The sequence below is a fragment of the Macrotis lagotis genome, chromosome X (genome assembly GCF_037893015.1).
Source record: "Macrotis lagotis isolate mMagLag1 chromosome X, bilby.v1.9.chrom.fasta, whole genome shotgun sequence".
NCBI lineage: Eukaryota > Metazoa > Chordata > Mammalia > Peramelemorphia > Peramelidae > Macrotis > Macrotis lagotis.
In genome coordinates, this window is record NC_133666.1 from 192603395 (window position 1) to 192620433 (window position 17039).

The 17039-nt window shown below is 34.7% G+C and overlaps 1 protein-coding gene across 2 annotated transcripts in view; it reads left to right on the top strand.

Moving 5' to 3' along the window:
* The window catches only part of FOCAD (focadhesin), a 362553-nt gene that overhangs the window by 21922 nt on the left and 323592 nt on the right, over positions 1 to 17039 (top strand). For both annotated transcript variants that reach the window (XR_012472869.1, XM_074208785.1), the window contains exon 4: positions 2436 to 2590. Coding sequence is in view for 1 of the 2 variants with exons in the window: in XM_074208785.1 (XP_074064886.1) it covers positions 2436 to 2590 (155 nt within the window). In the remaining variant the exon portion in view is untranslated. The remainder of the gene's footprint in view (positions 1 to 2435; positions 2591 to 17039) is intronic.

A 17039-nucleotide genomic window follows, 5' to 3' on the forward strand; every position in this document is an offset into this window, starting at 1 on the left:
CTCTGAAAAAGATATAAAGTCAGGAGACGAAATAGAGAGTTTGGGGAGCAGTTAATAGACCATTTCACTTAGAATTTAGATACTTAAGGGTAGTATTGTGCAGTAACTTTCAATTCTCCTGATGATATCTAAGAAAGAGGTGGAAGAATAGCAGTACTTTACAAAATATTAAGTTCTAACCTTGGGAACCAGAAAATACTAGTAGTATTAATCCTCTCAATCTGCTGTTCTTTTCTGTTCTGGGATAATACTTTGCTTTTTCAGAGCTGGGTGTAAGCCTAACTGGCATTGTTTGTGACTCATTAGCCTGCCTTATTAGCTCTGTTTATGATGCTGGCATTATGAATTTGATCTCTGAGAGGGCCAACAGGTTTCATTTTATGAGCCTAGGCTACACATATAGCCCCAGTCTATCTTTCTGAATTTGTATCATTAATTTCAAGGAATTTCATCCAACAAATATTTATTGGCTGCCTTCCATATGTAATCTGCTACAATTTAGCCAAGGTGGTATTGCCAAATGCTTAAAAAATTGACTTTTTTTGGGGGGGAGGATGTGTGTGACAATTTCCTAAAGTGTAATCTGAATTTTTAGCATTTTCTCCATCACTTTTCTGAGATTAGATCATCAGCACAAGAATATATTAAGCCCTGATATCTAGTGTATATCTATTTCTGAGATGTAAATACTCACACTGGAAATTTAACAGTAGGCTCTTGAAAGTCATTATGAGCTGTCTCCAGCACACTTCTGAGCACTGCATTTCTCATAGTGTCTTCCATAGACACTGAGAGTCCCCAAGACCTTTTCAGGGGGCTCTCAAGGCCAGAACCATTATTAAAAAAAATCTAAGACATTTTTTTCCTATTTAAATTCTCCCACATTTCCCAGCTATCTCTCTCTCTGTGAGGCTCTTTTTCTTCATATACTTTAACGAAAATAACACATTGCAATAGGTTGAATTCAGAAACAGAATTAGCATTTGCCTGTCTTAAGCCAAATATGAAAAAAAATGAAGAAATATGTAAAGCATTCACTTACCACTAATTTATTTCAGAAAATGTGTTTAAAAACATTTTAACATGTGTTTATTATGTTTAAATGAATTGATAAATATATATTTAAAAATTTTATCAAATTTATTTTCTTATGTGGTAAATATTAATAGACATAACTCACGTAAATAAAAGCTCTTTGGGGAAGTTATCAATAATTTTTAAGCATGTGAAGTGATCCTGAGACAAAAAAGTTTGACTAACATTGGTGTAGAATATTGAGAGAGAGAGCTAGCTTCTAAACCAGAAAGACTTGGGTGTAAGTCCTACCCTTGATACATTCTGGTTTTGTGACTCTTGAGTGGATCATTTGATCTCGCAGTACTTAGACAAATCTTTAAGACTATATACATTGCAGAGAAGGTGCCAACTTGCATTAGCAGAAAGTTTACTCATTCAAAAGATCCCAGAATCAATGAAATCACAGGTTAGTTCTTATCCCTATTCTTATGAATATATCGTGCTACCAAAAAAAAGTTATAAAAAAATATGGTAGCTAGGTGGTACAGTGGATAGAGCACCGGCCCTGGAGTCAGGAGGACCTGAGTTCAAATCCAGCCTCAGATACTTAATAATTACCTAGCTGTATGACCTAGGACAAGTCACTTAACACCATTGCCTTGCAAAAAACAAACAAAAAAAAGTGAATATGTTGTGCTTGCTATTCTGGTAGATCTGGTTTATATTCTCATGGAACTTATACTTTAGAAAGGTCTCCTACATTGCATAATTTATATATTATATACTTTATATTTATATATATGTATGTATGTGAATGTACATATATATGTATACACAAATTCATATATGTATATATATTAAAATAAGTGGTAGAGAAATGTTCAAAATGTTCTAGTACAGAGGAAAAGAAATGACTTCTAGCTCTGTTCAAGAGGGAAGGCTTCATTTCACCCAGATCTAATGGGAAGAGTAATTGAGACAGCTGGAATGGGATCATGGAAGAGATGAGGGGGATGACATTCTATACAGTAGAACAGCAATAAAATGAAACAAGAGTGGGAAGCCTCTGGGTGTACTGGGCATTCACTGGGAGACAAAATTGGTGAGGTTGGTATAATTAAATTTGAGGCAGATGAGAGAGTCCTGCTTGATGAATATGAATCTCCTTACTCTTAGAAAAATGTTTTGCTGTTGATGGAACAATATTATTGCCTTTGGGTAGTCATAGTTGGTAAGCATTTATTAAACTCCGACTGTGCTAATGCTGGAGTTCCAAAAATGAAACCAGAGCTTAGCCTCAAGGAACTTTCTTTCTAATAAGTGAGGCAAGATGGTATAGAGCTTGCACATGCATCTGGATAGAAACTGCATATAGGCTGTTCATCAAACATCACTTGGAAATGTTTTTTGGATTTCAGACTCCTGCTTTGAATCTCTTGTGGGAGAAGTGTTGCAGTGACAATGTTGTGATTCGAACTGCCTGCTGTGAGGGTCTGGTAGCACTTGTTGTACAGAATCATGCTGAGTTCACCTATGTTCTTAATGGGATACTCAACCTCATTCCTTCAACCAGGTATTCTTTCTCTATAACTGATCCCTTAAGCTCCATATTGTAATTATTCAAGAAAAAGACACTGGTTCATATTAAATCTGAACCTATATTGAATGTTTCTTCCTCTCCCCTTTCCCCTTGCTAACAGATATGTAAATATGATATCTTTTTCAGTAGAACTTCATTAATTTGCTACTTGGTTTTGGAATTTGTGATCAATGGAGAGGGAATTTGGGCTAAATTTTCTAATTGTGAGAGCTATGAGAAAATTTTTTTTGAACAAAAAATATACATGAAATCATGAGAGGAGTCAGTCACTCAAAAAAGGGATTGATGTATGCATTTGCCAGATATTTTAGATTTAGGGATAAAAGAAAAGCAAAAATAGTCCTTGCACTAAAAAAACTTGCATTCTAATTGGAGATAACTAGTTATGTACCATGCAAGCTCCATACTTAAAGTAATTTCTCTGCAAGTTTGAAATGTGTATTCAGAACATTATGTTAATTATAAATATGCTTTGCTGGTTTCATCAGAGTGATTGCTTTGCTTAGCCATACCTTGTCAAACTCTGGTATTTCTGAAAGTTTTAGAAAGCAATAATAATAATAACTTTTTCTTGTAGAGTTAAAGTTTGCCTAGGATAGTTATATATTGTTTGAGCTGTACAGTAGCTCTGTAATTTAGATACCAAATGCATTATCCACATTTTACAGATGAAGAATCTGAATCTCACAGAGATTTTCCCAGGTTCAAAAGCTAGTAAATTAGGACTTAAAACTCAAGCATCCTAACTCTAAGACTAGCATATTCACAATACCATAACATTTCTTTGGAAGTATGTTATAATTCCAGTGACTTGCTTTCTGATTGTTCTGTTTAAATATAATTTTATTGAGTGTTTGTTCATGTGAAATGCATACCACTATATAGAGTTGTTAAAAATTGTATTAATAGAGGAGTAACCATATCAGTGAAATATGTGGTACTAAAATTAAATACAATACTCATACTAGAGCTTTAAGATTTTCCTTAGTGCTTTATAAATACAACAGTCCTGGGAGGTAGATGCTATTATGATCTTCATTTTGGTGTCAAAAAAACTGAGTCACAGTCTAAATGCCTTGCCCATGGTCAAAGAGCTAGTAAGGCACAGAGGGTAGATTTGAACACTGGTCTTTCTGCTCTAGTTACAGTACTCTAGAGAGTAATGGAATCTTAGGACTTAAGAGAACTTCATGGTAGAATCTTCTCCATGACCTTCTATGAATCAGAAACTAGATTCTGACTCATTTCAGAGAATGTTCTCAAGGTAAAAAACATGTTGCTGATCAGTTGATCAAGGTATAAGGCCCTGTGCTAAAGAGTGATCTTTATCCTTTAGAGCTTATGTTCCAAGGATGGGAGACAAGATATACAAATTTGGTATGCCAAGTGAATTAAGTATGGTTTGGAGAGGCAAGTATTTTAGCAGCTGTGGGGCCAGGAATGGTGATACTTGAACTGAGTCTTGAAGAAAACCAGTATTTCTGAGAGGTGGAGGTGAGGAGGAAATAAGTATGCTCCATGGATTTGTCCAGGTAGTGTAGAGGTACAGAGATGAGAAATGGTGTATTGTTTATGGAAATGTGAGTTGACCTGTTATGACTCTCACATGAATCTTGAGCAGGCAATTAAGCGAAAGAGATTGCAAACCAGGAAGGGTCGAGATAGTTAAGAACTTTTTGTTTTTGTTTTTTTTTAGTTTTTTGCAAGGCAATGGGGTTAAATGGCTTGCCCAAGGCCACACGGCTAGGTAATTATTAAGTGTCTGAGGCCTGATTTGAACTCAGGTACTCCTGACTCCAGGGCCCATGCTGTATCCACTGTGCCACGTAGCCACCCCCTAGAACTTTAAATGTTAAGCTGGGGGAATATAAACTTTGATCATTTGATCCTAGATTTGGTTCTTGAGGCCATATAGAATGAGAGGGATGTGTATGACTTCAGAACCTCGTTTTAAGAAAAGTGATTTGATTACTAAATGGAGGGTAGATTGAAATGGAGAGAAATTTGAGATAGGGAGACCAAAAAGAAGGCTATTTCAGTAGTACAGATGAGAGGAGGTGAAGGACTGAACTAAGGCAATGGTTATGTGAGTGCAAATGGATTCAAGAATTTAACAATGTGAACAGTTAATTGGTTGACTAATATTTAAAGATTAGAAGACTGTAGCTAGAGAAGTCAAGGATTTAGATAATATTGAGATTAGAGAGAAACCCTGTTGGGTGTCAGGGAGGACAGAGGATAGATTTGGGAGAGATGGGATTATAGGAGAATGTGGATTAGATCAAGGAACTTCTGAATTCTTAAATGATGGATGTGGGGTATTCATTAGTGATGGCAAGATCAAAAAGATGTGACTGTCTTTGACATATTTGAAATGGAATAGGAAAGTAATATCCCATAGAAAATGATCAAGTTGAGGGAAAGGGAGGTATTTGAGAGAATACTTACATGTTGTTTGAAGTCCCTCAGTATGAGACTAGGAATTTGGGTGTCCAGTGGTAATGACAGCCAGGCATTGACCTCATGGAGAAAGAATATTGTCTTGGCTGAGACCCCCAGATAACATCCACCACTGTCTGAATTGGGTGGTAAATTTGGATAGAGTGAACCCTGAATAAGGAGAGCTTACTGAGTTACAAGGTAATGGTTGATGGGAAAGTGTGACAGTGGTAGTGGGGCACGGAATATTCTTATAGTGTATCAAGGGGGTTTGAGAGAAGGTACAACCAGTAGAAGAAAGGCAGACTTGGATCACAGTTTCTTTCACCTTGGAGGAGGTGGGCCTCATTTAATGCCAATTGGTCAGTTATGAGTGGAAGAGTTTTAAAATCAGGGAAAATTTCCAGAGACCATAGTGAAAAGAGTATGCAAATCTGAAATGGAATATCAAAGACATAGTAGTGTCCTTGAGGATGAATGAGGAGATGGTAGCAGGCATTGAAATAGTCTGAATTGTAGTGGTGGGGTGGAGAATTGATGGGACGAAACATTGTTCACCATTGGGAAATGATTTTCCTTTGTAAGCTATTTCAGAGAGTAATTGCCTAAAGTTTAGAACCTTGTACTTTAGGTGCTTGGGATAGAGACTGGAATTGTGATTTCATTGGTACTGCATATCAGCACCTCCACTGCAAGCTAAAATCTTGCCTAGAACTAATTAGCTTGCAGAAAGTTTATCTGATACGGTCTGTATGGTTTCGAGGCAACTTTACACCTGACCCAGTCCTTAGGTTTCTGTTTAAGCCTGTGTAACAGTAACTCATTTATGTAATGCTTTAAGTTTTATATTGCTTAAAAGCAATTTTGTGTAGCACTAAAGTGCTTATTTTACAGATGAGAAAAATGACTAGGATGGTGAAGTGACAGCTAGTAAAAATATTAGCCAAAAATTGAATCCAAGTCTTTTGTTCTGATTTCATGATCACTGCACCAGTTCACAATGTTAGCAATATTAAATTTGTAAAGAATTAGTGTGTCTGTTTTCCAGAAAGCCCTAGAATTGGGCTTGGAGTCACTATGGTTTTTCCTTGGCTTTCAGGAATTTGACCAAGTTAAGCAGAGAGGCATGGAAATAAGTATTATGTGCCAAATACAGTGCTGAGCACTTAAAAAAATATTATCTCATTTGATCCCTCTTTTTTATGTAGAAAGGTTTTATTTATTTTGAGTTTTACAGTTTTTCCCCTAATCTTGCTTCTCCCCCCCCCCCCCCCCGAAGGCAGTTTTCTGGTCTTTACATCATTCCCATAGTATGGATTGATCTCAGTTGAATGTGATGAGAAAGAGATCATATCCTTAAGGAAGAAACACATAGTATGAGATATATCAGAATTACATAATAAGATGACATTTTTTTTTAAATTAAAGGTTCTTGGACTTTGTTCAAACTCCACAGTTCTTTCTAAGGATACAGATGGCATTCTCCATCATAGACACCCCAAAATTGTGCCTGCTTGCTGCCCTGTTGGTATGAGCAAGTCCTTTAAGGTAGATCATCACTCCCATGTTGCTGTTAGGGTGTATAATGTTCTTCTGCTTCTTCTCATCTCACTCAGGATCAGTTCATGCAAATATCCTTCCAGGCTTCTCTGAAGTCCCATTCCTCCTGGTTTCTAATAGAACAATAGTATTCAATGACATACATATACCACAGTTTGTTAAGCCATTCCCCAATTGATGGACTTTCCCTCAGTTTCCTTTTCTTTGCCACCACAAATAGAGCTGCTATGGACATTTTTGTACAGGTGAATTTTTTACCCTTTTTCATAATCTCTTCAGGGTATAAACCCAGTAGTGGTATTGCTGGATCAAAGGGTATGCACATTTTTATTGCCCTTTGAGCATGATTCCAAATTGCTCTCCAGAAAGGTTGGATGAGTTCACAGCTCCACCAGCATTGTATTAGGGTCCCAGATTTCCTACATCCTTTCCAACATTGATCATTGACCTTTCTAGTCATATTGGCCAGTCTGAGAGGTGTGAGGTGGTACCTCAGAGAAGCTTTAATTTGCATTTCTCTAATAATTAGTGATTTAGAGCAGTTTTTTATGATTATAGATTGTATTGATTTCCTCATCTGTAAATTGCCTTTGCATATCCTTTGACCATTTATCTTTTGGGGAATGGCTTATCTTTTTTTTTTAATTTGACTCAGTTCTCTGTATATTTTAGAGTTGAATCCTTTGTAAGAAATACTAGTCATAAAAATTGTTTCCCAATTTACTACATTTTTTTGATCTTAGTTACAGTGGTTTTGTCTGTACAAAAGCTTTTTAATTTAATGTAATCAAAATTATCTAGTTTGTTTTTAGTGATGTTCTCCATCTCTTCCTTAGTCATAAACTGCTTCTCTTTCCATAGATCGGACAGGTAAACTACTCCTTGATATTCTAGTTTCCTTATAATATTGTTTTTAATGTCTAGATCCTGTATCCGTTTTTGATCTTAACTTGGTATAAGGTGTGAGGTGTTGGTCTATTCCAAGTTTCTTTCATACTAATTTCCAATTTTCCCATCAGTTTTTATTGAAGAGAGAATTATCCCAATGGCTGGACTCTTTGGGTTTATCAAACAGCAGATTATTATAATCATTTCCTGCTACTGCACCTAGTCTATTCCACTGATACACCACTCTATTTCTTAGCCAATACCAGACAGTTTTGAGGACTGATGCTTTATAACATAATTTTAGATCTGGTAGGGCTAAGCCACCTTCTTTTATGCTTTTTTTTCATTAAATCCCTGGAGATTCTTGACTTTTTATTTCTCCATGTGAATATACTTACAATTTTTTCTAACTCATTGAAGTAAATTTTTGGAATTTTGATTGGTGGGGCACTAAACAAGTAGTTTAGTTTTGGTAGAATTGTCATTTTTATTGTATTTGCTCAGCCTATCCATGAGCAGTTGATATTTGCTCAGTGTGAAGTGTTTGTAATGATTTCAAAAAAAGTTTCTGAGTCTTCCTTGACAGGTAGACTCCCAGGTATTTTATATTGTCTGAGGTTACTTTGAATGGGGTTTCTCTTTCTATCTCTCTTTCTGCTTCATATTGCTAGTCATATATAGAAAAGTTGAGGATTTATGAGAGTTTATTTTATGCCCTTTGACTTTGCTAAAGTTGTAAATTGTTTCTAGTAGTTTTTTAAATGATTTTATGGGATTCTCTAGGTATACCATCATGTCATCTGCAAAGAGTGAGAGTTTTGTCTTCTCTATTCTAATTCCTTCAACTACTTTTTCTTCACTTATTGCTGAAACTAGTATCGAAGGAGATTAAATACCTAAACAACCCTATCTCAGAAAAAGAAATTCAACAAGCCGTACTGAGCTTCCTAAGAATAAATCTCCAGGGCTAGATGGATTCACAAGTGAATTCTATCAAACATTTAAGGAACAATTGGTTCCAATTCTATATAAACTATTTGGAAAAATAGGTGAAGACGGAACTCTGCCTAACTCTTTCTATGACACCAATATGGTGCTGATCCTAAACCAGGAAGAGTTAAAACAGAATCTCCGTGATGAATATAGATGCAAATATCTTAAATTAAATCTTAGCAAAATGACTACAACAAGTTATCACTAGTATAATACATCATGACCAAGTACAGTGTATCCCAGGAATTCAGGTTTGGTTCAATATTTGGAAAACTGTCAGTATAATTAATTATATCAATAACAAACCTATCAGTAATCATATGATTATATCAATAGATGCTGAATAAGCTTCAGACATAATACAGCACCCATTCCTACTAAAAACACTATAGAGTGTAGGAATAAATGGACTGTTCCTTAGCAGTATCTATCTGAAACCATCAACAAGCATTATATGCAATGGGGATAGGCTTGAGGCATTCCCAATAAGATCAGGGGTGAAACAAGGATGCCCACTATCACTACTACTATCCCATATTAGAAATGTTAGCTTTAGTAATAAGAGAAGAAAAAGAAATTGTTCCCTCTTACTAACCTTGCAAAGTAGGTACAAATTAACCTCATTTTAAATTTGAGGAAAATGAGGCATAGAACTAGTGAATGACAAAGGCTGGTTTTGAACACAGATCTTTATGACTCCGGGTTTAGCACTTTATCCATAGTATTACCTAGTTGCCTGTAGGATTAAATCTCTATTTTTGGTAGTAAACATGTTGTAGGAATATAATGATTAGTAGATCAGAAAAGATTTTTTCTTCTAATCTATTTTTTAGAGGGACTCTTTTTTTTCATTCTAATTTAAGATTTTATTTATTTTGAGTTTTGAGTTTTACAATTTTCCCTCCAATATTACCCCCCCCCACAGAAAGCAATTTGTCAGTCTTTACTGACGTGTTGTGCTTTGATCCAAATTGAGTGTGATGAGAGAGAAATCGTATCCTTAAAGAAGAAACATAAAGTATAAGAGATAACAAGATCAGATAATAAGATATCAGTATTTTTTTCTAAATTAAAGGGAATAGTCCTTGAACTTTGTTGAAACTCCACAGTTCTTTCTCTGGATATAGATGGTATTCTCCATTGCAGACAGCCCAAAATTTTCCCTGATTGTTGCACTGATGGAACAAGCATGTCCATCAAGGTTAATCATCACCCCCATGTTGCTGGTACAGTGTTTTTCTGGTTTTGCTCATCTTACTCAGCATCAGTTCATGCAAATCCCTCCAGGCTTCCCTGAGTTCCTGTCCTTAGAGGAACTCTTAAGATAATGTTCCCCCTACATAGATAAATTATCTAACACACCAAGGGCAAGAGCTGAATTGACCCTATGAAACAGTTGACCCATATATTTGAATTTTTTGGGAGTTAAAGAATTCTGTATGTTAATTTTACCAGTCTAAGCTGCTTGGTTCTCACAGTTTTTTATTCTCCTCTAAGGTTGACTGCTTATATGTTGCTATTTTGGTTTTCTGGTCTCTTCATCTGAAATTGTCTTCTTCTTATTGTTAGTAATAGTGTTCAAGGTGACCATACATGTTAAAAGTGGTTTACTAGAAAGTAAACCAGTTTTGAAAAGTCCAACTGTTTTCTTGGTGTATAATTTAACATTTCTTTGAATATTAAAGATAATGATATGAAAGGGCAGAGAATAATAATTAAATATTTATATTAAAGTAATAATAATTATTAATAAGTGATCATATTTAGCATTTCTATAACTCCTACTATCTTTCAGATACTGCAGAATTGAAATATTATCTCATTTTATTCTTACAATATCGCTTTTATTCTTACAAAATCTTCATTTTACAAGTGATCAAACTAAAGCTCAGAGAGTTTAAATGACATTTTTTAGGGTCATCCAGCTAGTAAGTGTTTGAGACCACATTTGATCTCTAAGGTTTTCCTGGCTTCAGACCTAGCATTCTATTCACTACTACCTAAATATTCCTAAGGATTATAATTCTCCTACATATATGTCCTAACATTGATCTCAAAAGGGCATCTGATTGAAAAACCAAGAAACCTAAAGTGAAATATTTGTCAGCTTCGGCATACAGTTTAGGATTTATTCAAAAAAGATAGTCAGAAACCATATTCCCCAGAAGAGAGGGGCTGCTAAGAAACCTAGCATGAGTCTGGATGAGTCTATCAGAAGATCCAAAGTAACACTGTTATCTTAGGGGGAATGTGAATTTTATAGGAAATGAAAGACCATGATAGTACCCAGGCTAGGGATATCAAACTAAGTAGTTCTAACTGGGACACTGAAGTTTGCAAACATCCTTTTTTAAAAATACAATATAGTATTTTATTTTTACCAGTGACATATGAACACAAATTTTAACATTTATTAAAATAAATTTTGAGTTCCAAATTTTTTCCCTTCTTTCTTTGTCTCCCTTCTCCTTAAAATTAAGGTAAACATTTTAATATAGATTATATATGTACAATCATGTATGACACATTTCCACATTAATCATGTTTTAAATACAAAATACACCAAAAGAAAAGATCACTAAAAAAGTGTAAATAATATGTTTTGATCTCCATTCAGACTCTATCAATTCTTTCTTTGGATGTGAATAGAATTTTTCCTTTTGAGTCATTTGGAATTGTCTTGGATCATTGTATTACTGTGTACAGTGTTCACCTAGTTCTGCTCACTTCATTTTGCATCTTTTTGTGTAAGTTAGTTATCTAGTGTTTTTTTTCAAACATGCTTAAGAAAAGAGGACAGGAGATAAAAGCTACAGCATTCCAGGAATTTGAAATTGGGACCAAATAGAGCTTGACCACCATCATCTTACAGTCTAGTAGAGGATAGATAGAGCTTTACCCCTGCACAAAGTCACAGGTCTGGAAATGAGGCTAGAGATAGGAGTAAACAGAAGAAAACAAAAGATGCCTCAAAAGGAAAATCCATCAGAAAAGGATAGCTCCACAATAACTGTAAATTTTATGTTGTGGGAGGGAGCAGGGGAAATGGAACATGGTTACAAGGAACTTGAGTACCTAGAAGAAATGAAGGGATAAAAAAATGAAATGTGAATTTTGCAGATGGGAAAAAACCAGTCTTCCTGGAAATTAAAATGGAGCAAAGAGAACTGAATGATTTCATGAGACAAGAAGATATTAATGCATAAACAGAAAAATTAAAAAAAGAGTTGTACTTTTCATCAGAAATAATTGATTTTCAAAAGAGATTAAAGAAAGATTTAGTTTCAGATTTCTTGTAAACAGTGACCAGAAACCAAACTGAATACTAGCAATTTCAAGAAATCATAAATAAAAATTTCTTGAACTTTCTCAAAATGGAGGTCAAGATGAACAAACTGTTCACATCCTGAAATGAACTTCAAAATTAAAAACTCCCAGGAATGTGGTAGCCAAATTCTAGAACTTAAAGGTCATAGAAAAATAAAGAGAATCATATTAAGGATCTATTAATTGAGATCATGTGAGATTACAGAAATTATAAGAGAAAGAATAAATCTTGGATGCAGTAATGAAAATCTTGATTAAAGGCTTAGAACCCAGAATCATGCAATACTGAATATGATATGAATGGAGGGGGGGAAAAACCATCTTAAATGGAATAAAAGACTTTTAGGTATCCATGATAAAAACAAAAACAACAGATATGAATAACTTTGCATTTAAAATACAGGAGTTGAAATAAATGTAAAAAGGTAAATATATTTGGACAATGGATTTTATAGCAGTGATGAAGTGCTTATCATCTGCTGGGGGAGAAGAGAGAAGTGATCCTACAGATTTTTGCAGCCTTCAGGGAGCTAAAGGTTTTAAAATAAGTCCAGGGATCATTTTTATTCTATGTTGTTGATCTTAATAGGAAGAAAGAAAAGAAGGGAAAATAAATATACTTTCAAAGTGATTAAAGCTAGAGGAAGGGGCTTCTGTATATTTTAAAAAAGCAATTTAAATTGTAGTCCCCCCCCAATAGGGGGATGGTGGCAGAAATTAAGGAAGTATGGTCTCTTTAGTTAGAAAGTGACTGACCAAATCATGGTATATGAATATATATTAATGACAACAGCTAGCTTGCATGTACCTTTATACATGATTATATAATATATTGTACATTTATACAATGTATTAATAGTAGCAACAGTACCATTTATGATATATATATATACATATATATATATATATATACATATATATATATATATATATATAGTACTTTAAGACTGCAAAGTGCTTTACTCATTTGATCTTCATAACAACTTAGGAGGAAAGGGGTTATTATTATTACTATGCCCCTTTTATGAATGAGGAAGCTGAGACAATTAAGAGGTTAAGTTACCTAGGGTAACACAGCTACTAAGTTTCTGAAGCTGGATTTGAATTCAGGTTTTCTTGCATCCAGGTCCAGTGCTTTATCCACTATGCCATATTGTATGTATCTTATGAAAGGGACAGTTTCAGAGAAACCTGGAAAGACTTGTATGCCTTACAGAGTGAAGCGAGCACAACTAGAACTATATTTGAAAGAAAAACATGTCGGAAAAATTCAAAAACTGATCAAGACTCAATGTTTATTCAGAATTTTCGAGGAATGACTATGAAGTATGTTACTTATCTCTTTCCTTAAATTTGTGGACAAGGCTGATGTGGAAATTTGTTTTGCCTAACTGCATATTTGTTAAATTTGGAAAGGGAGGTGTGGAAGGAAAGAAAATAAGTGCTTGTTAGTTGAAAGATTTTTTTTTAATGAGAAAGTATATTCTATGGGATAAATGAAGAAGAGGGAACTATCTATTCTATCTCATAATTGGGATGGGAGAACATAAAAATGGGGGAAGGGAGTAGCATCATATGAATTTAACTTATCCATTCAGCAAGCGTTTTTACAGTTCCTACTATGTTGCAGACCATGTTTTAAGTGCTAAATTTACAAAAGAAGGCAAATATAGTTCCTGATCAAAGAATTCATGTTCTAATGAATGAGAGAACTATTATGTGCTTGTGAAAGTAATTTTTATAGTGGGTTAGGGAAATTTCTTCAGCAGAAGGTGAAATTTGAGCTGATTCTTGTAGGATATCTGTTAGGTAGATATGGAGAAGGCGATCATTCTAGATCAGTGGAATAACCATTGATCAAATATGGAACTGGGGTATATGTGTAAGGAATTGTAGGAAGGCACTAGATAAAGTCGGGTTGAACACATACAAACAGATGCATATCCTTGCACATGCACACACAAATGGTTTAGTATAATAATATATTAAAGTCAACAAGGGAGATTGTGTGCCTAGAGAAGGAGTATAGAATGGAGAGTTGTTATGGTGAATTATAAATGAGAATTATAGGAGGAAAAAGTATAAGAGTAGTGATTGGTTTCTAGCACTTAATGTATGCTTATTCCTTTCCTTAATTACAACTTACAAGTCTTACTAACACTTTCCTTTTTACCACTTTTGTCTTTTTGTAAAGAATAGAGTCAGAGGAAAAGAGAGGGCAAAGTATAGGAAGGGTAGGGTAGAGGGAAAGACAACAGTAATAATTTTAAACCTAATTGTAAACCTAAATGGAATGAACTAACCCATAAAATAGAGGGTAGTGGAATGAAATAGAAAGTAGAGCCTGACATGTTGTTTGCATGGAACACATTTGAAATATACGTATTAATGAAGGATTAAAAAAAGGACTATAGCAAAATATATTGTGCTTTATAGCTGAACTTAAAAAAAGCAGAGATTAGCAATTATCTTAACCAAAGCAAGTATAAAAACAGACCTATTTAAAAAATAAATAGGAAGGGGCAGCTAGGTGGCACAGTGGATAAAGCACCAGCCCTGGAGTCAGGAGTACCTGGGTTCAAATCTGGTCTCTGACACTTAATAATTGCCTAGCTGTGTGGTCTTGGGCAAGCCACTTAAACCCATTTGCCTTGCAAAAAAAAAACCTAAAAAAAAAAGAAAATAGAAAAAAATAACTAGGAGGAAATACAATGAAATATAATACTATTATTTGTATACTCACAGAGTATGCTATATTTATACACACACACACACACACACACACACACACACTAATTTTTGTTACTATTCAGGAAACTGAATTCTTTATTTTTTTCGTAGATGTGTCAAGGTCCTGGAGAAATACACTGAAATCCTCAACTATTACATTTATTACATTTTACATATATATGTGTGTGTGTGTGTGTGTGTGTGTGTGTGTGTGTTTGTGTGTGTGCTGCACATGTCTTTATACATTCACATACATATGTACATATGTGTACATCGGTTGTGCCTGACGCCCGTTACAAATTTTGACCATGTGCTGGAACATGAAAATCTCATGAAAATAAATGCAGAAAAGCAGAAATATTTAGTATATCCTATACTACCACAACACAATAAATGTAATCAATAAATGTAACAAAGACATTGAAGAAAAAATTTGATCTTAAATGTAGAATTAAGTATTTGATTCTAAAAACAACAGAACAAAGAGCAAATAATCAAAATGATAAATAATTTCAGTGAAGAAAATGTCAGGCTATCATATATACCCAAACTTTTCAGATGTAGCTAAGATAACCTTTAGAGAAAAATTTATATTGCTAAATACTTTGATAAACTGATATTAACATAAGGAAGTCATTACCCACAGGTGCATCTGTTTTGAGTAATTATACTAACTTGTTAGAAGGGAGAGGATTTTTTTTTTGAAGTAGATAGAAGAATGGGTGAAAGATGAGGGACTTAGTACAATATTGTACTTAGTACAATAAAAAGAAAGCTTCAAAGGAGCATTTGGATAAAAGGCACAAAGGAGAACAGAAATATGTTTAGAGCTTAGGCAGGCATAGTGGGTCATGTATCATGCTGAATATATTTGAAAAACTAAAAAACAAACATATGTAATTCCTAATTTCACAACTAATTTTTCTAATTTTTGCATGTAGAAATACTCAGATTTTTGGTGTCTATCAAGGGCAAAATATTTGAAAATTAAACATTTAAAGAAAAATTCAAATTTAAGAAACTACTTATAATCATCACATGCATATAAAAGCAGAAATGCCTTTTTTGCAATTCCTATACACTTTTTTTGCAAGTTGATTTTATCCTGAGTTTCCTGTCTCATATTTTCCCCACTCCTTTGAACAAGCTCAAGTCTATAGAATCGTGCTTCAGACAGTAGGGTAAATTTTGTTGTCTTGGTCTTTAAGCTTTGCAGAACAGGATTTGATGACTGGGAGAGAAGGAATAGAATAGAAGCGGAAGAGGGAAGCACTTTCATTTCTTGTGGAGTGTTGGTAACAACATTTTGGAGGTTGAGAGTTTTGGTCTCTGTAACTCCCTTGGAACTTGTCTCGCCCATCCTGTCCTGTCCTGATTCTTCTACCTCACCACCTCCAGGATTCCTAACCCACTTTGAGGACTCCTGGTCTTCAGTCAGCCACATTGTTTAGTCTGAGTTTGGGGGAAAAAAAAAACCTGACATTTGCAAAGCTGTCATTTTCTGAACTTCAGGGAATGGCTAGGAATGTATACACTTTGCTCCTGAAACCATTCTCTTCAAAGGAACTGTCTGTTATCTAATGGTGTATTTTCTTTCTCTATCTGGGTTCAATTCTGAATCAGTATATAATAACTGCAAATTATTTATAAATAGTTTCTGTAACCAAAAAATTGATTTTTTGGGGGGCATACAGGGAAAGGTAAGTTTTTTAAATCATTAAAAAGTATGTGGAAAAAAAGTATTTATTAAGAGGGATGAGAGTAGGAAAATCCTCAAAAAATAAATTATGGAAATTATCACCAATTATTGCCATTTTTTAAAATAACTTAAAACTAAAACAAATGTGGAAAACTTTAATTTTATATGCTTTTTGTAACTTTGAAAGGATTGTTGCCACCCATAATCCCTCACACCTCCCATTTCACTTTCCCAACACACATACACTTTGGCCATTTGATCCCATGTTCTGTAAGTTGCCTTTTTCCTAATGTTAAAGATTCCCAAAGAGAGAAGTCTCTCCTCTTTTTTTTCCTTCCATCAGATTTTTGCCCTTAACTGCATTGGGATCCAGAAACCTCCTGCAAGCCTTTGTTATAGTTGCTTAGTAACGAAATTGTGAATAAAAACCTTACTCTCTTGTGGAACAAGGTTTTCAGTTTTTGATATTGAGGTGTCATGACAGCCTGTAATTTCTGTTGAACTGCCTCCTTTTCTTCCCCTCCCCCCTTTTCTTTTTAAAAGGTGCTTGGTAGGAGGGTTATGTGCCAGATAAACTGGGGAGGCACTTCATATGTTTGCCTTTTGAACTCCTCAACAGGCTGCTCTGCAGGAAGTGGCATACGGATTTTGAACATTCTGTGTTTGGGAAAATCAAAGCATCTCATCGGAGATGCCTCAAGTCTCTGAGGAATGGACTCTGCAGAATTTTGCCTAGGGCATTAAAAATCCCTTTTGTGGGAGCTCAGCTGAAGTGATTGGGTTCAG